Genomic DNA, 27,187 nt, shown 5'->3' with positions numbered 1-27,187 from the left:
GGGAGGCAAAGGCAAGGGGGTCCGCCCTCCTCCTTAGGAATGGATCTGGCTGGTCTGATACCCCGAAGACCGCCAGTTTCGGGCATGGCTCCACCCTCACCCCCACCACCTTAGACATTGCCTCGAAGAAGGCTGTCCAGTATTCCACAAGTCTGGGGCAGGACCAGAACATGTGGGCATGGCTTGCTGGGCCTCCTTGGCACTGCTCACACCTGTCCTCCACCTCCGGGAAGAACCTACTCATACGGGTTCTTGTTTAGTGGGCTCTATATACCACTTTTAGTTGGGTCAGGCTGAGCCTTGGCAGGTGGAGGTGGAGTTGACCCTATGCAGTGCTTCGCTCCAGAGTCCCCACACTATTTCGATCCCCAGGTCCTCCTCCCACTTCATTCTTGTTGCATCCAATACGGTGTCGGCCCCTTCTACCAGTCGGTCATACATGTCACTAGTTACCTTTATCTAGTATGCTTGCGTCCAGTAACTCTTCCAGTAGTGTCTGTCGTGGTAGTTGTGGGTATGTCCCCGTCTCCTTTCGTAGGAAGTTTTTTAGTTGCAGGTACCTTAGCCCGTTCCCCCTGGCTAGCTGGAATTTCTCTGTCAGTTCGCCCAGTGTTGCGATCCTGCCGTCCGTGTATAGGTCCCTGACTGTCAGTGTCCCTCCGTCCTGTCCCCACCTTTTGAAGGTGGCGTCAGTCAGCGCTGGCGTGAACCTATGGTTGTTGCAGATGGGAGCTTTACCCGACATTCTGGTCAGGCCAAGTTGTTGCCGTGGTTGATTCCAGGACTGGAGGGTGGCTATTACCACCGGGCTGCTGGAGTGTTTTTTGGGTGGGGTTGGGGATGGGAGCGCCGCCGTGGCGAGGGCCCGGAGGGAGGTCCCCCTGCAGGAGGCCTCTTCCGCGCGCACCCACTCGACTTCTGGCTCCTTGATCCATCCCCTTATTCGCTCGGCCGTCGCCGCCCAGTGGTAAAGTTGTAGGTTTGGGAGGGCAAGCCCCTCCCCCCCTGGATTTTGTTTTTTTAAGACCTTCTTTGGGATCCGAGCATTCCTCCCCCCCCCCCCCCATATGAACGCCATGATTAGTTTGTCTTGTGCTTTGAAAAAGGCCTTGGGGATGTAGATCGGGGTGGATCTAACTGGGAAGAGGTACCTGGGCAGCACGTTCATTTTGATCGTCTGGACTCTCCCCGCGAGGGAGAGTGGGAGTGTGTTCCATCTTTGCAGGTCCTTTTTTACTTCCTCTGTCAGACTGGTGAGGTTCCATTTGTGGATCCCTTTCCAGTCATGGGCTATTTGGATCCCCAGGTAGCGGAATTTGAGTCGGGCTTGTTTAAACGGCAGTCCCGTTAGGGCTGCCCCACCTACTTGTGGGTGTACCGGGAAGATCTCGCTTTTGCTCATGTTGAGTTTGTAGCCCGAGAAGGCGCCAAACTCTTTCAGGAGCGCGATGATTCCGTCCATGCTGCTTTGTGGATCCGAAATGTAGAGGAGCAGGTCATCTGCATAGAGTGAGACTCTGTGTTCTCTGCCTCCCCTTCGGATCCCCCTCCAGTTTTTTGTTGCTCTGAGCGCGATTGCTAGTGGTTCGATCGCTAGGGTGAACATCAGCGGGGACAGTGGGCATCCTTGTCTGGTGCCCGTGCAGCTGGAAGTATCGGGAGTTGGTATTGTTGGTCCGTGCGCTCGCCATGGGAGCGTTGTATAGGAGCTTTACCCAGGAGGGGAACCCTGTTCCAAGCCCGAACCGCTCCAGTACCTCTATGAGGCATTTCCATTCGACTCTGTCGAAGGCCTTTTCTGCATCTACGGAGACGATCACCTCTGGTGTTCTCTCCCCGGAGGGGGTCATTATCACGTTCAGCAGGCGCCTGATGTTCGAGGTAAGCTGTCTACCTTTGACAAAGCCCGTCTGGTCCTCTGCAACCACCTCAGGTACACAGTCTTCTAACCTTTTGGCTAGAATCTTGGCCAGTATTTTGGCGTCTGCGTTCAGCAGTGAGGTGGGTCTGTATGACCCACATTCCGTTGGGTCTTTGTCTTTCTTAGGTATCAGCGAGATTGAGGCCCGTGCTAGCGTGGGTGGCAGTGTGCCCCTGGCTAGAGAGTCTGTGAACATCTCCCGCAGGTGCGGGGCCAGTGCTGTGGTAAATGTTTTGTAGAAGTCCGCCGGGAACCCGTCGGGTCCCGGCGCCTTCCCGGCCTGCTTGGAGCTAATGCTGTCCATGATCTCTCCCAGTGCTAGTGGTGCTTCCAAGCCCCGTTTTTTGCACTCCCCCACGACTGGAATGCCCAGTCCATCAATGAACCGTTTCATCCCAGACTCCTCAATTGGGGGCTCTGAGGTGTCCAGCCCTTGGTAGAAGGCCTTGAAGGTTTTGTTGATCTTTTCTGGTTGTGTTTCTAACGTGCCTATGGTATCCCTGATTTGTTCAATTTCTCTGGTGGCTGCCTGCTTTCTCAGCTGGTGTGCCAACAGGCGGCTGGCTTTGTCTCCGTGTTCGTATAGGGTCCCACGTGCCTGGCGGAGTTGGTGCACTGCTTTCCTGGTGGAGAGCAGGTCAAAGTTCCTTTGTAGCTCTTTCCTTTCCGCCAGGAGCTGTCCAGTCGGGGCCTCGGAGTATTTACGGTCTACCTCCAGTGTGGAGTCGACCAGCTGCTTCCTAACTGCCCTTTCCTCCCGATCTCTTCACGCTTTGAAAGCGATGATTTCCCCTCTTAGTACGGCCTTTAGTGCCTCGCAGAACGTGGAGGGTGAGCCCGTGATATCCTTTCGGTGAAGGCCTTGTCAGCTAGTAGGGCAACGTCCAACCTCCATGTGGGGCATTGGGCCCTGCCAGTCTCCAGCATCACGTCCATGTAGTGTGGAGCTTGGTCTGATATCACAATTGCGGGTATTCCACCTCGTCTATCCCCGGAAGCACCGTTTTCCCCACCTCAAAGAAGTAAATTCTGGTGTATACGTTGTGTACTGGGGAGAATAAGGAGAATTCCATCTCCCCGGGTGGGCTAACCTCCAGGGGCCCACCGCCCCCATCTGCTCCATAATGTGACTGAGTTCCCTTGCCATGCTTGAGGTTTTCCCTGTTTTGGGGTTTGATCTGTCTGTCTTTGGATCCTGTACACAGTTGAATTACCCCCCCCCCCCCCATGATTAGTCGATGCGTCTCTTTGTCAGGGATTTCTGCCATGGTCTTCTTGATGAAGCTCGTGTCGTCCCAGTTGGGTGCGTACACGTTAACTAGTACTACCGGTGCCCCATCCAGGGCCCCGCTGACCATGATATACCGTCCCCCTGGGTCCGTAACCGTCTTTGTCGCCCTAAACATCGTCCTCTTGCCGATCAATGTCGCCACCCCCCCTGGCCCTTGTTCCATAGCAGGAATGGTAGGTTTGTCCCACCCAGCCCTTCCTTACCCGCAGTTGGTCCTGCTCTCTCAGGTGTGTCTCTTGGAGGAAGACTATGTCGACCCTCATATTTCTTAGGTGGGTGAGGACTCTGGATCTCTTCACTGGGCCATTGAGTCCCCTTACGTTCCAGGTGACTATCCTCGTGGGGGGCTTCTGCCCCCTCGCTCCTGTGGGATTAACCATACTTACCTGGTGGATGCGCCCCTGCCCTCTGGGGTTTCCTTTTGTTAGGGGGCATTCCAGGATGGCCGCTGTCACTGCTCTCTCCATGCGGTCAGGTCCCTGCGCTCCGGGGTTTCCCTTTGTTAGGGGGCATTCCAGGATGGCCGCTGTCACTGCTCTCTCCATGCGGTCAGGTCCCTGCGCTCCGGGGTTTCCCTTTGTTAGGGGGAATTCCAGGATGGCCACTGTCACTGCTCTCTCCATGCGGTCAGGTCCCTGCGCTCCGGGGTTTCCCTTTGTTAGGGGGCATTCCAGGATGGCCGCTGTCACTGCTCTCTCCATGCGGTCGGGTCCCTGCGCTCCGGGGTTTCCCTTTGTCCCGGGGGCACCCGACATGGCCGTCCACTGTGCGTCCGCCATGCGGGTAGTCCCCTGCACTCTGGTGTCTCCCTTCACCCAGAGACCGTGCTGGGTGGGTGTTTGCAGCGATTCCTTGTTTCGAGCCCTTGGTTGTGGCACTTTGTAGCCCAATTCCTTTTCTAGCCCTGTTTGTCCCTCCTTCCCTGTGTCCCCCCTCCCCGGTCTCTCCCTCCCTGTCCCCCCCCCCCCCCCCGGCCTCTACCTCCCTGTGTCCCCCCCCCTCCCGGTTACTCCCCTTTCCCCCCTCTCCCTTGTACCCCTCCTTTGTCTCTCTTTCCCCTGTTCCTTTCCCAGTTTGCTTTCCCCTCTCTGTTGAGTGGTCCCCCCCCCCCCCCCACCTCCAGCTTGGCGCCTTCCCCCCTGTTGGGGGCGCGCTGCAGCCCTGCTTTGTTGCATGCCCCCGGCGCTAGCTTTCCCGCTAGTGCGGTGTCCCCCCTCTCGGGAGTTGCTGTCTCGCTTCTCCCCTGCCCGGCCTCTACGGTTTTCTGCCCACTCTTCCCCCATCCTTCCCTGCACTCCTCTTGCTTGCTCTCCCTTCTCCGCTACTCTCGTTCCCTCTCGTTACTCTGGGGCCTGGCCTCCCACCTGAAGTGGTCCCTCGGGCAGTGATCTGTTCTTAATTCAGGGTGCGTTCGCCGTGGCGGGGGCGGGGGAGCCTGGCGTTGCCTCCCCCCACCCCTCCCCCTGTCGGCACGTTGTTGCCCCCTGCCAGGGGCCCCTCATTTCTACCTTCGCCGGTGGTTTTCCAGCCCGTGTTCCTCAACAAACCTGTTTGCTTCGGTGGGGGCTGTGAAGAAGTACTCTCTTTCTTGGTATGTGACCCAGAGTTTCGCTGGGTACAGCATACCAAAACGCACGTTGCCCTTGTGAAGAGCTGCTTTCGCTCTATTAAACTCGGCCCGTCTCCTGGCTAGGTCTGCCCCAATGTCCTCGTAAATTCTAATGGCATGTCCTTCCCATTTGCAGGTTCTGTTTATCCTGGCCCAGTGTAGGATTATTTCCCTATCTTTGTACCGGTGCAGTTTAGCTAAAACTGCTCTTGGGTGGTCCCCTGCTTTGGGCTTCGGGCGCAGCGACCGGTGTGCTCTGTCCATTTCTGGTGGGCTGGGAAAGGTTTTCTTCCCCACTAGGTTGCTCAGCATCTCGGCCACGTATGCCGTGGGGTTTCTACCCTCGATCCCCTCTGGTAAGCCCACTATCCTGACATTTTGCCTACTCGAGCGATTTTCCTGGTCGTCCACTCTGCCCTTCAGGCTCCCCCGTGTTGTGCCCAGTCTCGCCACCTCCTTCTCCAGGGCCGTGATCCGGCCGCTCACGTCAGTCGCTGCTTTCTCCAGCTCCTTAATGGCCTCTTGGGCTTCCAGTTTCTCCCCTTGGGCGACCAATTTCTCCTCTGCTCTGCCCAGGGCCTGCTGCACCTCCGTCAGGGCCTTGGCCATTGCTGCCTGCACTGCGGCCTCTATGTCTGCCCTAGCCTCTGCCTTGTTTTCCTGCTGATGTTCCCTCAGCGCATCGGCAAAGGCTGCCTTCCAGTTCCAGCTCCCCCCTGGCCCCGGGGGAGACTGCACCTGTCTGCCCAGCTCTTTTTGATGCGGTGATACGTCCGTTCTGCCGCTTTGCTCGCTGATTGGCTCGTCTGAACTGGCTCGCCCATTGCCCCGAATGCGTTTGGTGCCCCTTCTCCCGCTGCTTTGGCTCCCTTCTGGCAGTTTTTCAACTTTTTTCTTTCCTTCCCCCCTCTTATTTATTTATTTATTTTCTCCCCCCCTTCCCTTTTTCTTCTCCCCTCCCTTCTCTCCTTTACCACTTTATTATTCCTCTGAGGTGAACTTGTTTTGGGTGAGGAAAAAAAAGTGCAACAAGAATTTTTTAAGTTTTTAAAGTTTAAAAGTTTTCTTTTCAGAGTTTTGTTTTTGCAAAAGTTCTTTTTTCCTTCCTTTTCCCTCATTCACCCAGGTCGAGAGAGAGAGAGAGAGAGAGAGAGTCTTCTGGTCCGGAGTCCCTCTTTGTTCCTGCCTCGTGGTGGTCGCCGCCGGGGGAAGGGGGGGCGGGAATCGGTCGGACGGTCCCTGCTTCGTTTCCCGCTGCTGTCCCCGCTGCTCGGTCCGGGCCGCCACTCGTCGCACCCTGCGCTCTCCTGCTGGGGGGGTGTCGGTTGCTCCTCCATTCCTTCCTCCCTGCAGGTTCAGCCCCCACTTCGGTCCTGGCCGCCGCTTCGGTCCGGGGCCCCGCTTCGGTCCTGGCCCCGCTTCGGTCCCGGGCCCCGCTTCGGTCCCGGGCCCCGCTTCGGTCCCGGCCGCCGCTTCGGTCCGGGGCCCCGCTTCGGTCCGGGGCCCCGCTTCGGTCCGGGGCCCCGCTTCGGTCCTGGGCCCCCGCTTCGGTCCCGGGCCCCGCTTCGGTCCCGGGCCCCGCTTCGGTCCTGGGCCCCGCTTCGGTCCTGGGCCCCGCTTCGGTCCTGGCCGCCACTTGTCCTGCCCTGTGCTCCGCTGCCGTGCGTGTGGGTGGGGGGGGGGGGGGGGGGGGGGGGGGGGGGGATCGCTCCTATCCCGAGGGCCCAGTTCGCCTGGTCCCGATTTCGCGGTAAACTCTTTTAAAAAAATTCTTTTTTAAATCTGGAGGCCCCGACTTGGTGGAACTGCGGGAGCCTTTTTGCTGCGACCGCTCCGCTCACGAACGCCACCCGGACTTCCGCGTGGCCATCAACGCGGTGGCCAGGTTGTGCGGGCGAGATCGGTCCAGCGTCACCAAAGCGAGCTGCGGGTAGCCATCGGATGCTTCGGATGGCGAGCGTGTGCGGTTCCGATGTCGGGATGTCCGGGGACCCTGTGGGGGACAAGATGGCGGCGCCCCGGTGCGCACATTGCAGGGTCGGGACAAGATGGCGGCGCCCATGGTGCGCACATTGCTGGGTCGGGAAAAGATGGCGGCACCCATGGGGCGCACGTGGCCGAAGGGGGACAAGATGGCGGCGCCCATTGGTCGCACATGGACCCGGGAGGAAAAGATGGCGGCTCCCATTGCGCGTCTGGCGTGGGGGAAGGGGAGATAGCGGGCGCGATCGCAGCGACTGCGCGGGCCTGGCACACACCTGCGAAGTGGCCCTTTTTACTGCAGGCTTTACAAACTGCAGTGCGAGCCGGGCAGTGTTGGCAGGGATGCTTCTGCTGACCACAGAAGTAGCAGCAGGGACCCCCGGGGTGCGTGGATCATCGTGCGGTGCAGGCGTATTGGGAAGGCAGGGCCCCGGCTGAGAATGTCGTCGGCAGGGTCCAGGAGGGTAGGAAGGAGCTGCAGCATGTTTTTGAAAACTCACCACTATTCTTAGAAGTCCCCCTATACCAAAAAGGGCTGACATTCTAAATGCTGATCAGGGATTCTCACTCCCCGACTCCGATGCAAGCTTCAGTGGGTGCTATTCAGGTCAAACTATATTTTCAAGTTATCGCCCGGTATAACCCATACCTTCACCGAAGATTTCATCTACTTACCACTTAGTAGCATCGATCCTGGGTCCCGCATTGCTAAGTAAGTAAAGTAGACTTTGGAATAACCACTGTTTCAGGTTAAAACTTTTAAGTTATTTTATTATTATATATTTTTTTCTCTTTTTAAAAGATGCAATCACTGTCTTTACAGAAAAATTAAAGATCTTGCTTCTGGATCCTTCTGGTTGGTTGAAGGGACCTTCAGGCCCAACTTGACAATCAATCTTCTTTAAAGTCTGGTCTTCTTTAGATGTATCAGCTATTTTAGCTCGGCTGCTCTGCCCTGTCCATTTCCCATGGCCGAGCTGATTGTAATCTGAGTCTAGCTGCTTGTTCCTTCTCTGCTTCTCTCTCTCTCCGTCTGAGCTCTGGTTCTGGATCTGGATCTGAATCCTGCCCTGGTCTCGAGGTTTATATTTGCTTTCTAACAATTACGTTTTTTGATGTTATTGTAAAGTAACTCTTATTTTCTTTGATTGTAAAAAGTACCTTTTGATCTAAACCTTTTAATCCAACTAAGTATACATTTTGACATGACTTCATCTCATGGATCTGATTACATTGTTTCCTTTGTGATGTTCAAAATGCATTGGTTTCAATAGGTGTTACTTTTAATTCCTGTCATTTCTATAATTTTATTTTCCAATTGTGTCCTCGCTCAATTTTGACTTTGATTTTGCTTGACCAAGGATATCTGCATTTTACAATCCTTCCCTGGCAGCTGCTGTTAACCCTTTGTGGGATCTTTCCCTACATTCTCTCATGTTTCTCTCAGACCAGATATTGCCAGACGTCCATGTTTCAAATGACACATTTTTCCATATTATCAATTACAAGCAGGAGGACACGCATCTGACTGTAATAAATTGATGCACGATCAATTGCACAAAGACTAAAGTTGGGTACAACTGTGGCTTTATTACAGTCAGATGCGTGGCCTCCTGCTGCAGCTGGCGAAATGGCAGGGCACTGGAGGTCATGCATATTTATACAGTTCTCCATGGGCGGAGCCAGCCGGCAGGAGCTATCGACGAACCTGTAGTGCAGGTCCTACCTTACATCTCCTATTACAGTGGTTCACCACAACGCTCACATCACATGCATACTCATACACGCACTCACTCACACAGACACATCCATTCACACAGACAGTCACACAGTCACACACACACACCCATTCACACACACATAGTCACACTCACACACACACACGCGCGCACATAAATGCAAAAATATGAGCAAAATCCACTGTGGCAGGAAATGAGGCTCATGGACAGGAAGTACAGGCCTCATTTTGACATTCTGGTCTGCTTTCACTTATTCGTTCTTGTTTATCGGTCTAGATCTTCCGAATGACCCTGTTCTACGGGCTCCTGGGAGCATTGTGGAGCAGATTCCGGCCAATCTCTCCTGCCAAACCAACTACAGTTGCCTCCTGGAGCCACCCAATATCAGTTGGACTGGTTTGAGTAGAATTATCTCCATTAAGCAATCACCAATGCTCCTTTGGCAATATTCCTCCACGGTGACCTTTGAACCTTCCTACAAGGACCATGGGAAGACTGTGAAGTGCCTTGTCCAATACCCACGGATGAAAGTCGCCCGGATGGACCACATCAACCTGACCATAAAATGTGAGTCGAAGGCTACTAACTGTTGCCCCCACCCCCATCCCCACTGTGCATCCATCGGTCTTGAGCCTTGTATCTGGTCTTGAGTGTGCGGGACCCGGTGAATATTTGGACACATGGTGGGCGGGGGTGCGGCGGGGAGTGGGGGGGAGCTTTGGGTGACCTCAAGTTTACACAAGGCGGAATATGGGAGACCACATTGGAATAGTCGAGGCTGGAGGTCAGAGACTCACGCAACAAGGGTTTCAGGAACAGATAGAAAACAGGAGCAGGCGGAGGCCATTTGACCCTCTGTTGGACATTGGACCACTGGAAAATGAGGCTGGAGAAGTAATAAAAAGGAACATAAAAATGGCAGAGGAACTGAATAGTTACTTTGCATCAGTCTTCACAGTGAAGACACCAGTGACATACCAGAAGATCAGGAGAATCAGGGGGCAGAGGTCAGTGTAGTGGCCATTACTAAGGAGAAGGTTCTGGGGAAGCTGAAAGGGCTAAAGGTGGATAAACCACCTGGATCGGATGGGACTATACCCCAGGGTTCTGAAGGAGATAGCTGAGGAGATTGTGGAGGCATTGGTGGTGATCTTTCAGGAATCACTGGAGACATACTGCTGACGGGGGAGGGCTGATGACGGTAGTTGCCCGAGGGCGGGTGGGCCAGGGGAGGTACAGGACATGGGCCGAAGACAGGCCTCGGAGAGGTTATGGTTGATCGACAGGGGAGGGGGACTGAATGGGCCAGTGAAAAGGGCCCGTGTGTTCGCCCACTTGAGGCAACTGAAGGCGGACGTGTCCATGTTGCAGGAGACACATCTGAAGGTGGGGGATCAGATTAGGTTAAGGAAGGGCAGCACAAGTTAGGGCAGCACAGTAGCACAAGTGGGTAGCACTGTGGCTTCACAGCACCAGGGTCCCAGGTTCGATTCCCCGCTGAGTCACTGTCTGTGCAGAGTCTGCACCTTCTCCCCGTGTGTGCGTGGGTTTTCTCCGGGTGCTCCAGTTTCCTTCCACAGTCCAAAGACGTGCAGGTTCGGTGGATTGGCCATGCTCAATTGCTCTTAGGGTCTAAAAAGGTTAGGAGGGGTTATTGGGTTACGGGGATAGGGTGGAAGTGAGGGCTTAAGTGGGTCGGTGCAGACTCGATGGGCCGAATGGCCTCCTTCTGCACTGTATGTTCTATGTTCTAAGGGATGGGTTGGACAGGTGTTCCATTCGGGGTTAGACTTTAAAACGAGAGGAGTGGCGATCTTGGTTAATAAGCGGGTGGCAATAGAGGTGGGGAATATAGCAGCGGACCCAGAGGATAGATATGTTATGGTTAGTGGGAAGCTGGAGAATATGGCCAGGGTATTGGTAAATATATATGCCCCGAACTGGGATGACGTTGAGTTTGAGAGACGGGTACTGGGGCGGTAACCGGACCCAGATGCACATCGACTGATTATGTGGGAGATTTCAATATGGTCCTGGAGCCAAGGCTGGACCGGTCGAGTTCTAGGTATCAGCTATGGCGAAGGAGCTCCGGGGGTTCATGGCGCACATGGGGTGGCTGATCCGTGGAGATTTGGGAGGCCGAGGAGTAAGAAATACTCGTTCTACTCCCATGTGCATAAGGTAAATTCTTGGATCAACTTTTTTGTTATGGATAAGACGCTGCTGGTTGAGGTGGTAGATGCTGAATATTCAGCAATAGTGGTGTCAGACCACGCCCCGCAAGTTAGCAAGGGAAAGGCCCAGCACCCGCAATGGAGGTTGGATGTGGGGCTGTTAGCGGAGGAGGAGGCGTGTGAGTGGTTGAGAGAGGCCATTATGGGATATATAAGGAATAATGAAACGGGTGAGGTTTCGCTGGGGGTGGTTTGGGAGGCACTGAAGGTGCTTATCAGGGGGGAATTCATCTCAATTCGGGCCCATAAGGAGAAGGCCGAGTTGGACAGATTGGTAGGCGAAGTTCACAGGTGGACAGGAGATACGCAGAGTCTCCGGATGACGTCTTCTGAAGGAGGGTCAGAGACTGCAGCTGGAATTTGGGCTCCTGTCCACAGGTAAGAGAGAGGGACAGCTGAGGAGGGTAAGGAGTGGTGTTTATGAATATGGGGAAAAAGCCAGCAGGATGCTGGCGCACCAGCTGAGGAAACAGAAGGCAGCGAGAGAGATTGGGAAAGTGAGGGATACGGGGGGAGGGCGATTCTGGATCCGGCAGGGGTGAATGATGTGGTTCGGGAGTTCTGCAGTAAATTGTATAAATCGGAACCCCAGCCGGGGAGGAGGGGGTGAAGCGATTTCTGGGAGGGCTGCAGTTCCCGAGGATAGATGAGGAGTTGGTGGAGGATTTGGGAGCCCCAATTGGGCTTGGGGAGGTTATAGACGGATTGGGGGCGATGCAATCGGGTAAAGCCCCGGGACCAGACGGATACCCGGTGGAGTTTTATAAAAGATTTTCCGGGCTGTTGGAGCTGCTCTTGGTAAAGGCTTTGAATGAGTCAAAGGAGCTGGGAGTGCTCTCCCCAACGTTACCGCAGGCATCGATTCCCCTTATTTTGAAGCAGGATAAGGATCCGGAGTGCTGTGGGTCGTATAGGCCAATCTCCCTACTAAATGTTGATGCGAAATTGCTGGCAAAGATCTTGGCCACGCGTATACAGGATTGTGTTCCAGGGGTAATAGGGGAGGACCAGACGGGATTTGTTAAGGGACGGCACCTGACTCCAACATCAGGTGGCTCCTTAACGTAATAATGATGCCTGTGAAGGGGCGCGAGGTCAAGGTGGTGGTGGCCATGGATTAAGAAAAGGGCTTTGATCGAGTGGAGTGGAAGTATCTGTGAGCGATCCTGGGAAGGTTTGGGTTTGGACAGGGATTTGTGGATTGGGTCCGGTTGCTATATCAGGCACCGGAGGCAAATAGAATATCGAACAGAACAGCACAGGACAGGCCCTTCGGCCCACGATGTGGTGCCGACCATTTATCCTAATCTAAGATCAACTTAAACTACACCCCATCAATTTACTGCTGTCCACGTGCCTGTCCAAGAGTCGCTTAAATGTCCCTAATGACATTCCACGCACCCACCACTCTCTGTGTAAAGAACCTACCTCTCACATCTCCCCTATACCTTCCTCCAATCACCTTAAAACTATGTCCCTTCGTGACTGCCATTTCCGCCCTGGGGAAAAGTCTCTGGCTATCCACTCTATCCATGCCTCTCATCACCTTGTACACCTGTATCAAGTCACCTCTCTTCCTTCTTCGATCCAGTAAGAAAAGCCCTTGCTCCCTCAACCTTTCTTCACAAGACATGCCCTCTAGTCCAGTCGGCAGCCTGGTAAATCTCCTCTGCACCCTCTCCAAAGCATCCACATCCTTCCTATAATGAAGCGACCAGAACTGGACACAATATTCCAAGTGTGGACTACCCAGGGTTTTATAAAGCTGCAGCAAAACCTCGCGGCTCCTAAACTCAATCCTCCTGTTAATGAAAGCTAACACACCATACGCCTTCTTAACAACCCTATCAACCTGGGTGGCAACTTTGAGGGATCTATGTATGTGGACACCAAGATCCCTCTGTTCCTCCACACTTCCAAGAATCCTGCCTTTAACCCTGTATTCAGCATTCAAATTCGACCTTCCAAAATGAACCACTTCACATTTATCTAGGTTGAACTCCATCTGCCACTTCTCAGCCCAGTTCTGCATCCTGTCAATATCCTGTTGTAACCTGCAACAGCCCTCAACATTATCTACAACTCCACCAACCTTTGTGTCATCAGCAAACTTACTAACCCACCCTTCCCCTTCCTCATCCAAGTCATTTATAAAAACTACAAAGAGGAAGGGAGAGGTCACCCTGTTAGGGGTTTTCTATAGGCCTCCGAAAAGTTCCAGAGATGTAGAGAAGAGGATTGCAAAGATGATTCTGGATAGGAGCGAAAGCAACAGGGTAGTTTTTATGGGGGACTTTAACTTTGCAAATATTGGCTGGTGAAGAGTGAGGATGCAAAGATCATCGCCAAATGCACAGCAATCTCCTCCCTCGCTTCCCATAGTAACCTTGGGTATATCCCGTCAGGCCCAGGGGACTTATCTATCCTGATGCTTTTCAAAATTTCCATCACATCCAAAGCTCCTTCACCTTCCCATTCCTTCCTCATCTCAGTGGGACAAATCTATCCAGCACTCGCAGCAAGTGTTCCTCAAACAACCCCCACATTACTGTTGTGCATTTCCCCAATAACAATTGTTCCCACTTTATGCTCCTCAGCTCCTGTCTAATAGCAGTATAATTTCCCATCCCCCAATTAAACACATTCCCATACTGTCTGTTCCCATCCGTCTCCATGACTATGGTAAAGGTCAAGGAGTTGTGGTCACTGTCACCAAAATGCTCTCCCACCGAGACATCTGACACCTGGCCTGGTTCGTTGCCGAGCACCAAATCCAATGTGGCCTCCCCCCTAGTCGGCCTATCTACATATCGAGTCAGGAATCCTTCCTGTACACACCTGACAAAATCTGCTCCATCCAAACCATTTGCAGTAAGGAGATTCCAGTCAATATTAGGGAAGTTGAAGTCACCCATGCCAACAACTCTGTTACTTCTGCACCTTTCCAAGATCTGCCACCAAATCTGTTCCTCCACCTCTCTGCTGCTATTGGGGGTTCTATAGAAATCTCCCTCCCTATTCTTCTTAAAACATCTAAACCCCGGAACATCTAACAACCGTTCCTGCCTCTGTGAAATCCATGTCTTCGTAATGGCCACAACATCATAGTTCCAAGTACTGATCCATGCTCTAAGTTCATCTCCCTTATTCCTGTTACTCCTTGGATTGAAACAGACACACTTTAACCCATTCCACTGAGTGCAACTGTCTATTCTTCATCACAGACTCGCTGCATACTATTTCTGCCTGTTCAACAGCTGCCCTATCCTCTGATCCATTGCTCTGGTTCCTTACCCCAGCCAAACTAGTTTAAACCCTCCCGAAGTGCTCTAGCAAACCTCCCACCCAGGATATTGGTGTCCCTCCAGTTTAGGTGCAATCCGTCCTTCATATACAGGTCCCACTTTCCTCAGGAGGTATCCCAATGATCCACATATCTGAAGCCTTCTCTCCTGCACCAGCCCTGTAGCCACATGTTCAGCAGCAATCGCTCTCTGTTCCTTGCCTCACTTGCACGTGGCAGCGGTAGCAATCCTGAGATCACTACTCTGCTTCTCATGCTCTTTAGCTTCCAACCAACTCCCTAAAATCACCTTTTAGATCCTGTTATGGGCCAGGGTTTAGAGAACCCCAAAGTGTATCATGGCGTTCACCTGACCCACAACGTTTAATAGATTGTGGTATGGGGAGCACACGACCCACTCTACAGGTGTGGTACAGCAGAAATGAAAAAGTATTTTTTAAAGCAAAACAATGTTTATTCTATGAACTCAAGTTAACCTTTTTAAAACATACAGTGAACATCTTAGCAACCATCAATTCAAATACAACCCCCAAAGAATACAACACTAAGTAATCCTTGAAGCTTTCCTTTTAACATCCATAAGACTTAAAAACAAAACCTTTTAACAGAAGCACCTCAGGTTTAACTTCACTACTGAGAACAGTTACGATGTTGAAATCAGCAAATGGACACTCATAATTTTGCAGAGATTCACACACATCCTGCTGTGATTGCAGCTTCTCCAAAACTAAAATGAAACCAAACCCACCCTGCAGCAAAAAGCCTAAAGCGAAAGTAAAAAGCTGACAGACTGCCCAGCTCCACCCATTCTCTGACATCACTGCAGTAATAAACACCCATTTCTTAAAGGTACTCTCACTACAGATATTTATATACACACCCATTTATAAACACCCATTTCTTAAAGGTATTCTCACATGACAATCCTCATCCTTTTTGTTAGCTATGTCTATGTGCACCACGACTTCTGGTTGCCCCCCCTCCCCCTTAAGAATCCTGTAGACTCGATCCAAGACAGCCCTGACCCTGGCACCCGGGAGGCAATCTACCTTCCGGGGGTCTCGTTCGGGACCACAGAATCTCCTATCCGTTCTCCTAGCCATTGAGTCTCCTATCACAGTTGCTTTTCTATTCTCACCTCGGGTGTGACTACCTCCCTGTAACTCCTCTCTATCAGCCCCTCTGCCTCCCGGATGATCCGAAGTTCATCCAGCTCCAGTTCCATAACACGGTCTCGGAGGAGCTGGAGTTGGGTGCACTTCCCGCAGGTGTAGTCAGTGGGGACACCAGTGTTGTCCCTCACCACCCACATCCGACAGGAGGAGCATGCAACTGCCCTAGCCTCCATCCCCTCCGATCTGAGTTCCCAAAGAGATTTAAAAAGGACAAAAAAAAAGATTAAACACCCGTTAGGCCCTTAAAAAAAGATATATATATATATACTGCTGCTATTCTCTCAAGTGAACCCTTTAAAATTGGTGATTCGGCTAAATGATACAAAGATAGCTTGCTGCCCCCCCCCCCCCCCCCAAAAAAAAGAACAACTCTTCTCATAGAATTTACAGTGCAGAAGGAGGCCATTCGGCCCATCGAGTCTGCACTGGCTTTTGGAAAGAGCACCCTACCCAAGGTCAACACCTCCACCCTATCCCCACAACCCAGCAACCCCACTCAACACTAAGGGCAATTTTTGACACTAAAGGCAATTTATCATGGCCAATCCACCTAACCTGCACATCTTTGGACTGTGGGAGGAGACCGGAGCACCCGGAGGAAACCCACGCACACACGGGGAGGATGTGCAGGCTCCGCACAGACAGTGACCGAAGCTGGAATCGAACCTGGGACCCTGGAGCTGTGAAGCAATTGTGCTATCCACAATGCTACCGTGCTGCCTAGAACTCTTACCTTACAGAATGTAGCTGCCCTGTGAACCAACTGGAATTCTGCCCTCCGGCTCTGCTCCCAGTCAGCTGCACTCTCTGTAAACTCCCAGCTCCCTTCTCATCTTTGAGGAAATGTAGGAAATGAAATGAAAGGAGCACCTTGCTCCCTCCTCACCTAACTCCCTCAGTCACCAAACTCTCACTGTAGCACTCTAATGCACCCAAATTCAGGGCAAATAAAGTTAGCACTGTAGGATGGCTCACCTTTATACTGTCTGACTCTAGACTCCAGCCTCTGAAAACTGGCTTAATCCAATTAACTAATAAACAAGCTGCAGCTGCAAGTACAGCCTGAGAAACTCTGTTTAAAGCTGGTTTAAAACTCACCTTCTTCTAACCCAAACAGCAACTTTTAAGTTAATTTACTAAATAAAAGAAAGACTAGACTTCAGATAAAAATGAACCCTTAATATCCCTCAGTGACCAAACTCTCACTCTAGCACTCAAATGCACCCAAATTAAGCACTCAGTGCAAACCAAATGTAAGGACAAGCCGGGTTTGATTGGAATATTTTAGTCTGTGTTGGGGGATGAGACAGGGGTGTCCACTCTCCCCACTACTGTTTGCCCTGGACATAGAGCCTTTGGCAACGGCACTGAGAGCATCGAACATGTGGCGGGGGATAGTGAGAGGGGGGGGGGTGGAACATAGGGTCTCGCTCTATGCAGACGATCTGCTCCTTTACATAACGGACCCATTGGGGGGAGATTGTAGAAATTATGGGGATATTGGAGGAATTTGGCTGGTTCTCAGGTTACAAACTGAATATGGGCAAGAGGGAGGATTTTGTGATCCAGGCAAGGGGACGGGAGAGGAGACTGAGGGAGATGCCGTTCAAGATGGTGGGAGGGTGTTTTAGATATTCAAAGATATCTAAATATTTGGATATTTAGATATTTGGGTATTCAAGTGGCAAGAGACTGGGGTCAGCTTCACAAATTAAATTCTGGCAGGTTGACTGAGCAAACGAAAGGGGACTTCCGTAGGTGGGACGTGCTCCCGCTCTCATTGGCGGGGAGGGTACAGACTGAAAATGACAGTCCTCCCGAGATTGCTGTTTGTTTTCAGTGTCTTCCAATTTTCATCCCCAAGGAATGGTTTAGGAAGATGAATGCAGCGATCTCAGGTTTTATATGGGCAGGGGAACCCCCGTGGATGAAGAAGGTCCTTCTTGAGCGCGGGCGGGGGAAGGGAGGGCGTGGCCCTTCTGAACTTTATAAATTACCACAGGGTGGTTCATATTTCAATGGTTAAGAAGTGGGTAGTGGGGGAGGGGTCGGTGTGGGAGCGAGTACAGGCGGCATCTTGTAAGGGCACGAGTCTGGAGGCTCCTCTGCCATTCTCACCAGCTTGTTACTCCACAAGCCCAGTGGTAGTGGCAGCCCTGAGAGTGTGGGGGCAATGGAGGCAGCACATGGGACTGGAGGGGGCGTCGGTATGGTCGCCGATCTGTGACAATCACCAGTTCGCTCCGGAAGGACTGGGCGGGGTGGCAGCGGGCAGGGATTGAGAGATTTGAGGATCTGTTGATTGAGGAGAGTTTCCTGAGCTTGGGGGAGCGAGAGGAGGAATTTGAGTTGCCGGGGGGGGGGGGTTTCCGGCACTAACAAGTGCGGGACTTTGTCCGGAGGCAGGTTCCAAGCTTCCCTCGCCTCCTACTCAGGGGACTACAGGATAAGGTGATGTCAAAAACAGAGGTCGGGGAGGGGAGGGTCTCGAAAATATAAAAGGAACTGATGGAGTGGGAAGGGGTCCCAATAGGGAAGGTGAAGAGGAAGTGGGAGGAAGAGCTGTGAGGGGAGTTGGAAGTCAGGTTATGGGAGGAGGCCCTGAGGAGAGTCAATGCATCCTCATCGTGTGCCAGGCTTAGCCGATGCAGTTCAAGGTGGTCCACAGGGCTCCTATGACTGTGGCCCAGATGAGTAGGTTTTTTGAGGAGGTGGAGGACAGGTGTGGGTGATGTGGGGGAAGTCAGGTGAATCATGTACATATGTTCTGGGCGTGTCCGAGGCCGAGGGGATTTTGGCAGGGATTCTCAGAGGTCCTGGACTCTGAGCCCAGAGATGGCAATATTTGGAGTGTCAGAAGATCCGGGAGGCCGGGGTGGAAAGAGGCCGACGTTTTGGCCTTTGCTTCCCTGGTGGCCCGGACACGGATTTTGTTGGGATGGAGGGACAGGGAGCCTCCGAAGTCGGGTGTCATGGTAGGATTTCTTCGGCTAGAGAAAATTAAGTTTGCATTCAGGGGTCTGCTCGGAGGTGGCAGCCGTTCGTCGACTTCTTCAAGGAAAATTGACCGTCAGCAGGGGTGGGGGTGGGTGGTGGGTGGGAAAGGGGATGCATGGAAGTGACGAATAAGGGTAGGGAATCTAATATCATCATCATCATTATCATAACATTTACAGTGCAGAAGGAGGCCATTCGGCCCATCGAGTCTGCACCCATATGGGTAGTTGGGGTCTATGCTGGGGGGGGAGGGTTGGGTATGTTATTGTGGGGTTTCTGTGTGTGTTGGATCTCTTTGTTTAAAATGTAAAAGTATAAATGGCTCAATAAAATATATATATATTTTTAAAATCTTTAAAAAGGAGGCAGGGAGGGTCCCAGAGGACTGGAAAATGCCTGATGTAACACTCCTGCTTAAGGAGGGAGGGAGGCAAAAGACAGGAAGTTATAGGTTAACCTGACTTCAGTCTTTGATAACATTGTCCATCATTATGGGTGATATTGTGGAGTACTTGGAAGTGCATGGTGAAATAGGGCTGAGTCAGCACAGCTTCGTCATGCCTGTCAGGCCATGCCTGACAAATCTTTTTAAAATAATATTTTATTAAAGATTTCATATTTAACCATCACGATCCAAACTACAACACAACTATGAAAATTGTTCAAACAATTGTCGTGTTAACAACACAAGAAATCAGATATATAGAAAAAACACATAACAAGGGCCACATCCAACCCTCCCCTGCATCCCCCCCCTAATCCCACAAATAAACAGCTGATGGTAATTAACTCTTTGAAGTGCAAGATAAATGGCTGCCACCTCAGGTAGAATGACATGGTGCTGCTGAAGGAGGCCCAGACGCTTTGGAGGAGACCAGAACATGTGGATATGGTTGGCGGGCCCATGAGAGCACCGCTCGCACCTGTCCTCCACTCCATCAATCAACACTTTGAGTTGGATGAGGGTGAGCCGCGGGCAGGATGAAGTGGAAATTACCAACAGAGGGCCTCATTTCACACATCCTCATCTAAGATGGGTCCAAACTCCTTCTCCCATTTCACCATCGCCCGATCAAGCGACGTAGATTCTAATGAGATGGTCTGCACATCGATGTTCAAGATCCTGCCCCCCCCCCACCAGTCCTCACCAACTGTAAGATTTCCTCCAACAGGGAAGACTGTTATGCCAAGGGGAACGCAGTGCACGTCCCACAAAGTCGCGCAATTGAAAATATCAGAGCAGTTGTGACCCACTAGTTGGAATTTTGCAGAGAACTCCTCCCAACTGGCGAACCGTCCATCTATAAACAGGTCTCTGAAGCACTCTAGCCCCTTCCCTTCCCCCGGTGAAAAGTCAAATCCAAACCTGATGGCACAAACAAATGGTTCGCACTTACAGGAGCCAACATTGATATGGCACCCAGCTTGTGGTGTTGTCTGAGCTGCCTCCATATCTTCAAAGTGGAGATCAAAGTGGGTTTGAGGTATATTTTGCGAGAGAGAGTGGGAGTTGTGCCGTTGCCAGGGCCCAAAGGCCTGACCTCTGACACAAACTTGCCTTCTCATCCCCCATATGGTGTCTGATGCTCTGTACCACCCCAACACCTTCTCCATGTTGGCCACCCAGTAATACAAGAGGAAATTGGGTAGTGCTGGACCACCCAACTGGAGGTCCACCCAATGAATTCTCTGCACCCTACCTGCCCATATAAAGGAATTCAGTAACTTGTTCACCCCAGCAAAGAATGAACAGCGAGAAAAATAGGAAGGCACTGGAACAAAAATAGAAACCTCAGCAGAATATTCATCTTTTTAAAATAAAAAATTTTCATTGAAGGCATTTTCACATATACAAACAAAGTCAGAGAACAACTAAACAACTCAACAAACAACCAACACCTACTCCCACGCCCTGCTCCGCAGGTGCCATCCCCTTCTCACATACTACCTTCCCCAGTTTACCCCCCTTAACACCCCCTCCCTCCTTACTGATCCCTCAAACCCCCTTAAAGAAATGAATAACCTGCTTCCACCTCCAGCTGAACCCATCTGCTGACTCCCTCAAGACGGACTTAACCTTCTCCAGCCTCAGGAATCCGCCAGCTCGCTCACCCACACCCCTGCTTTCAGTGCTCCGAGTCCTGCCAGCCAGCAAAATCCGGCTCCTGGGTATCAAGGAGGCAAAGGCCAAAACATCGGCCTCTCTCACCCCCTGGACCTCCGGGTCTTCCGACACCCCAAATATCGGCACCTCTGGACTCGGAACCACCTCCACACCCAATCCCTCAGGCATCATATCCGAGAACCTATGCTAGAACCCCCTCAGTCTTGGACATGCCTAGAACGTGTGGACGTGGTTCATGGGCCTCCCTTAATATTAATAATAATTATAATCTTTATTGTCACAATTAGGCTTACATTAACACTGCAATGAAGTTACTGTGAAAATCCCCTAGTCGCCAATCTCCGGCACCTGTTCAGGTACACGGAGGGAGAATTCAGAATGTCCAAATGACCTAACAGCACATCTTGCGGGACTTGTGGGAGGAAACCGGAGCACCCGGAGGAAACCCACGCAGAAATGGGGAGAACATGCAGACTCCGCACAGTGACCCAAGCCGGGAAACGAACTTGGGACCCTGGCGCTGTGAAGCCACAGTGCTAACCATTATGCTACCGTGCTGCCCCCCCATGTGACCGATCCTCTTCCGCTGCAAAGAACCTACTCTTCCGCGCCACCGTCATATGCGCCCGATGTACCACTTTTAACTGGATGTGGCTTAGCCTCGCACATGACAAGGACGCGTTCACCCTCCGCAAGGCCTCGCTCCACGTCTCGGCTCCCTCCCAGCTCCTTATCCCATTTCCTCTTAATATCCCCCACCAGGGCTCCTCCCCCATTCAATCACCCCCTTACAGAAATCTGACATCTTCCCCGGCCCTATCTCATCCTTCAACAGCACCTTGTCTAGCAGCCCCGGAGGCAGCAGCCCAGGAAAAGATGGCACTTCTCTCCTTACAAAGTCCCGTACCGGAAGGTACCTAAAGCTATTCCCCCTGGGCAACCCGTACTCTTCCTCCAGGTCCTCCAACTTCAAAAATGTTCCCCCTATAAACAGATCGGCAGAAGCACTCAATCCCTCCCCGCTCCATCCCCGAACCTCATGTCCAGCCCCACCGGTGCAAACCTATGGTTATTGAAGATCGATTCTACAGCGAGGCAACCTCCAGCCCCAAATGCTGCCTCCACTGCCCCCACACCCTTAGGGCTGACACCCTGCTAACGGAGTACCTGGCCAGTGAGAATGGTACAGGCGCTGACAACAAAGCCCTCAAACTTGTTCTCCTCAAACGATTCTGCCTCCATCCGAACTCACGCTGACCCTTTCCCCACGAACCCATTGCCCAGCCCCGCCAGAAACGCCTTGTCGGGCACAATAAAAATCGATCTAGGAGTGCACCCGGTGCACATGGGGGAAGTATGAAAACTCCTTTGCCCTCGGCCACCCAACCTCCAAGGGTCCACACGCACCCCCCCCCTCCCCACCCCCATGCGCTCCATAAACCCCCTCATCTCACCTGCCACCACCGACACCCTCGATGACTTGGGACTTGACCGGTTAGCAGCTTCATAATCTCATCTATAGAGGAGACCAGATGTGTGACATATAGGAGCAGGTCATCAGCATAGAGTGACACCCTTCCCCCGCCCCCCCCCCCCACCCCAGAAGCCCTCAGTGCCATCGGCAGAGGTTCTATCGCCAGAACGAAAAGGAATGGCGACAATGGGCACCACTGTCTTCTACCCCTGCTCAGAGGGAAGTATCCCAAACTTGACACATTGGTGCACACACTAGCCATTGGTTTCGTGTACAACAGTCAAGCCCATGAAATAAATTTCTGCCCAAACCAAACCCTCCTTCCACTCCGCTCTGTCAAATGCTTCCTCTGCATCAAAAGATAGAATCACCTCTGGCTTCTGCCACTATATCTGGGACACATGGCTCCAACCACAAAGCCAGAACCACAGCCAGAATCCTGGCATCCACATTTAGCAGTGGAATGGGCCTGTAGGAACCACACTCTGTGGCGTACTTAGCACAGTGGTTAGCACTGCTGTCTCACAGCTCCAGGGTCCCAGTTCAATTCCCGGTTTGGGTCACTGTCTGTGCAGAGTTTGCACTTTCTCCCCGTGTCTGCGTGGGTTTCCTCCGAGTGCTCCGGTTTCCGCCCACTGTCCAAAGATGTGCAGGTTAGGTGGATTGGCCATACTAAATTGCCCCTTAGTGTCCAAAAGGTTTGGTGGGGTAACTGGGTTATGGGGTTGGGATGGAGGCGTCGGCTTAAATGGGGTGCTCTTTCCAACGGCCGGTGCAGACTCGATGGGCCGAATGGCCTCCTTCTACACTGTAAATTCTATGATTCTATAAAGGAAATGGAGGCCTGTGTAAGTGTATCAGGCAGGGAACCTTGAGCCAAAGCGTTGTTGAACATATCCATCATTAATGCTACTGGCTGGTCTGAGAATTTTTGTAAAATTCAAAAGGATCCCCATCAGAGCCCGGAGCCTGAGTCGTCTGCATCAACCTAATCACCCTCAGAGCCTCATCCGAGCCCAAAGGAGCCTCCAGATCCTCCCTACTCTTCTCCTCTACTCTCGGGAAGGACAACCTGTCTAGAAATTCCGGCATATCTGACACCCCCTCCTGCGGCTCTGACCTACACAGATCCCTGTGGAAAGCCTCAAATTCACAAAATCACCAGTGATGCTGATATTGGACAGAATATGTAAATCAAATTAGGAGGCTCTGGGTACCGGGGGAGAGAGAGACCACTATCGCCTGCCATCTTCCAGATCATCTGTGATAAATACTCAATGGGGTTCGGGCACTCTATTCCCTCTGGCAATCAGCGTTTCTGCCTCCGTGACCAATTCTCCTACGCCTTCAACTTTTTATTTTGTTTTTTTAAAAAACATTTTATTTGGGTATTTGTAGTTTTTATAATTATAACGATAACAGCAACATAAACATGGTACATAAAACATTTCTATCCCTATCCCATTCTTCGCACCCCAATCAATGACACAATACCCTAACACCCCACCCCCCCCCCCTCTAGATTTCTGTCTCTGCTGACATTTTCATTTTCTCCGAGAAAGTCGATGAACGGCTGCCACGGACGAACCCTAACATTGACCCTCTCAGGGTGAACTTTATTTTCTCGAGACTGAGAAACCCAGCCATGTCACGAACCCAGGTCTCTAATTTCGGGGGCTTCGAGTCCCTCCACATTAACAATATCCGTCTCTGGGCTGCCAGGGAGGCAAAGGCCAAGACGTCAGCCTCTCTTGCCCCCTGGACTCCCAGCTCTTCCGACACTCCAAAGATCGCCACCTCTGGACACGGCACCACCCGTGTTTTAAGTATCGTGGACATAGCCTTAGCAAAGCCCTGCCAAAACCCTCTAAGTTTCGGGCATGCCCAAAACATGTGGACATGATTTGCTGGACCTCCCGCGCACCTCGCACACCTATCCTCTACCCCAAAGAACTTGCTTCCATCCAGTCTTCCCGGTACAAACCGATGATTGTTGTAAATCGGGGCCAGACCGATGCCCCCTCCGCTCTCCTATATTTCCTCCACTGCCCCTAGAATCTCAAAGCCGCCACTACCACCGGGCCTTGTGGAGTGCTGGGCCGGCGAGAACAGCAGAGGTGCCTGTAGCGATATGCATCACTGCATATACACAAGGGGTTAATGTAAATACACAACAACTAAGTAACCACTAGAGGGAGCACCAGAGAAGTATATAATAGACAGACAGGAAGTCAGGGGGGCACTCTTCACAGGAACGACAGCTAGTGAGCAGGACACAGACAGACAGCTCAGATGCAACATCTAGTATAAGCACTAGAGAGAGAACAAACTTACACAATAAAGCATCTACTTCAACTGTAAGACTACGAGCTTTATTCAGACACAAGGAATAATACATGGTACCAGAATTGGCTTCAGAACGCTTACTAGAAGATCACACAAGATTCAGACAAAGAAAGATTGAAAATACAAGAAAACTCGTACCGGACATTCGAAGTGGGGAGACTTCGCTGATTCGATGCAACTCATTGGAACTCCAATGCAGCTGAGAACAACCGGTAATTTAAGTCACAGATGGAAAATTTTTAAACAAATGTTCAAAATATATATCGTAGCTAATGATTTGAGCACGGCCTCTGAAGAAACAAAAATAGCACTGCTACTAGCAGGACATGAATCTAGAGAAATCACTGCTTTAATTACTTGAAAGGTGAAGACAACACCAAATTAGAAATAATACTCAAAAAATTTTTGATCACTGTAACGCAGAGTAAAAATGCTGCTTTAAGACATTCAATGCTCGGAGACCAGATTGCACAGGGAATGAGTGCTGCGAAACTCAAACAATCATTATCAGAACAGAAAGGTTTAATGCTGGAAATCGGGATTGAAAAGTGCAGATCGCAAGAAAAAAATAACATTAAGTCTTTACCAAGAAAGAACGGCGAAAAAGTTCTTCTCCACGGGTCTAAAGAAGTTAAAATTGTGTCTGAGCACATTTTAAACTGCCCGGGGAACAAAAGATGCAAATCTGCTTCTGTGCATGCGCAGGAAACCGCAGCCACACATGCGCAGTTGAAAATAGCCGTTTTTTGCGAAGACCGTTCTACGCATGCGCAGTTAAAGAAAAAGCACACAGTAAAGGAAAATCGATGTGCGCATGCGCAATCGGTTCCTACGCTTTACGTCACGAGCATCATGACATCAGAAGACTCAGATCACGCCCACTTAAAGGAGAAATGCCCAAAAATCACAAACAAGACTCTTAAAGGCACAAAACCAAAAAATTCAACCTCAAAAGGCACAACAATGCCTGAACTTCGACCAGCAGTTGAACATAACTTTTGCAGCACCCTGGAACAAGCAGTTTGCACCACCCAAAGTGAAGAGCACAATGATAAATCCGAAAGCAAAAAAGATGATTTGTTCATTGAATATGAAGAGCACAATAAGGTATCCAAAACAAATAAAGATGATTTGTTTATTGAAGAACACTACTCAGACATGGCTGAGTTATTTGGATATGATGATCATAAAAGCATCAGCGACACTGTTGAAAAGCTCAACACGACTCTACTCATGGTAGGTGAATCCAATACCATGATGCAATGGCAGATCGTCAATATATAGGATGACAGCAACCTGTCAAATACCCAAGAACGAAAATGATGCCACACAGCGAGTACTACTGACTCTATTGAGAGAGAACAGATTGACTCCACAGAGAGAACACTGCACGACTTCACGCAGAGAGCGATGAAAGACTCCACAGAGAGAGTGATGATAGCCTCCACAGAGAGCTCGTTGACAGACTCCAAAATGGAAGCAACTAAAGACTCCATAACGAAATCCATGCATGAACAAGACCATGAAGGTCTATCCACCTTATCTGAGCAACCATAAGCAGACTATGAAAGTCTACCAAGCTCACGTGAACAATAAAAAGACTATGAAAGTCTACCCAGCACATATAATCAACAAGAAGACAAGTGACGAAGAAATCACAATTCCCGGACAAGATACACAAGATCACAGCGAGACTGACAGATCTCAGCTCGTCTGTACAAAAGAACTTGACAAGAAACTGAAATCTTGACGACGTTGACTCCAGAAGAGGGGCACCAAGAGAACAAAGACGAAGCAAATCAACCAGGAATGACTCCAGAAGAGGAGCACCAAGGAATCAAAGAGGAATCAAAGCAACCACAAATGACTGATGTCACCAGGATCAATGCAACATCAGATCATTCACACATACCTCAAGTCAAAAAGTTCAATGAAACATCAGGTACCACAAAGGACTCGGATACCAATAACTTTGAGAATGACTCAGATTATCCACAAGGAACAGTCATTGAGCACAACGCAAACAACAAAAACAATGACAAGAACAACGGCAAGAACAACAACAATGATACAACAATCTGCACAACATGGTACAACCCTGCACATGAAGGACAATGTTACAGAACAGTCCAAAACAATGGCAAGAGTTCAAACATATCATGGACATTGTTCACACAAAACAAATGTCATGACAATGAATTTCACAAGTTCATATTTGCTCCAAAACAAAGAAGCAACACAATGTCTAAGGCAGATGACACACTAAATCGACACCACAGGCACAGAAAAAAGTCCATGTCAGTCAACATAAGTAGTTCGACCATTCGAACACCTCGTGATGACTTTTTGGTTACTTAAACACAAGAACACTGACAACATTCACAAAGAAATTACAATATCAACATCACCACGTCAACAACAGAAAAAGAAATAAAACTCAACCGAATAAATTCATAAAGTTGGACTCATAAATGTTTTTATTAAGATTGGACTCATAAATATTAATTGGCTTTGTATAATCATCAATATCATCACAACTTGTACATATCATCATTTATCTACCTGTTTTGTACAGTTTTCTTTAACAAAATACAGAAAATATGCAAAAAGAAAAAAAGGAGGATGTAGTGATATGCATCACTGTATATACACAAGGGGTTAATGTAAATACACTAAAACTAAGTAACCACTAGAGGGAGCACCAGAGATGTATATAATAGACAGACAGGAAGTCAGGAGGGCACTCGTCACAGAAACGACAGCTGTGAGCAGGACACAGACAGACAGCTCAATGAAACATCTAGTATAAGCGCTAGAGAGAGAACGAACTTACACAATAAAGCATCTACTTCAACTGTAAGACTATGAGCTTTACTCAGACACATGGAATAATACAGTGCCGTTATCAGTGCCCCCAAAATTGGGTTATTACACGATCCCACCTCTACTCGCTCCCACACCGACCCCCCCCCACACTACCCACTTCCTA

The 27,187-nt window shown here is 50.7% G+C and overlaps 1 protein-coding gene across 1 annotated transcript in view; it reads left to right on the top strand.

Annotated features, from left to right (window-relative positions):
• LOC140386524 (B-cell receptor CD22-like) overlaps nt 1–27,187 on the top strand; it is a 101,312-nt gene that overhangs the window by 28,814 nt on the left and 45,311 nt on the right. Inside the window, exon 3 of the mRNA XM_072468931.1 lies at nt 8,820–9,110. Within this exon, the coding sequence (XP_072325032.1) occupies nt 8,820–9,110 (291 nt within the window). The remainder of the gene's footprint in view (nt 1–8,819; nt 9,111–27,187) is intronic.

Source organism: Scyliorhinus torazame, chromosome 12 (genome assembly GCF_047496885.1).
Source record: "Scyliorhinus torazame isolate Kashiwa2021f chromosome 12, sScyTor2.1, whole genome shotgun sequence".
NCBI lineage: Eukaryota > Metazoa > Chordata > Chondrichthyes > Carcharhiniformes > Scyliorhinidae > Scyliorhinus > Scyliorhinus torazame.
The sequence above is the reverse complement of the archived record's forward strand: the minus strand, read 5'-3'. Positions and strand labels throughout refer to the sequence as shown.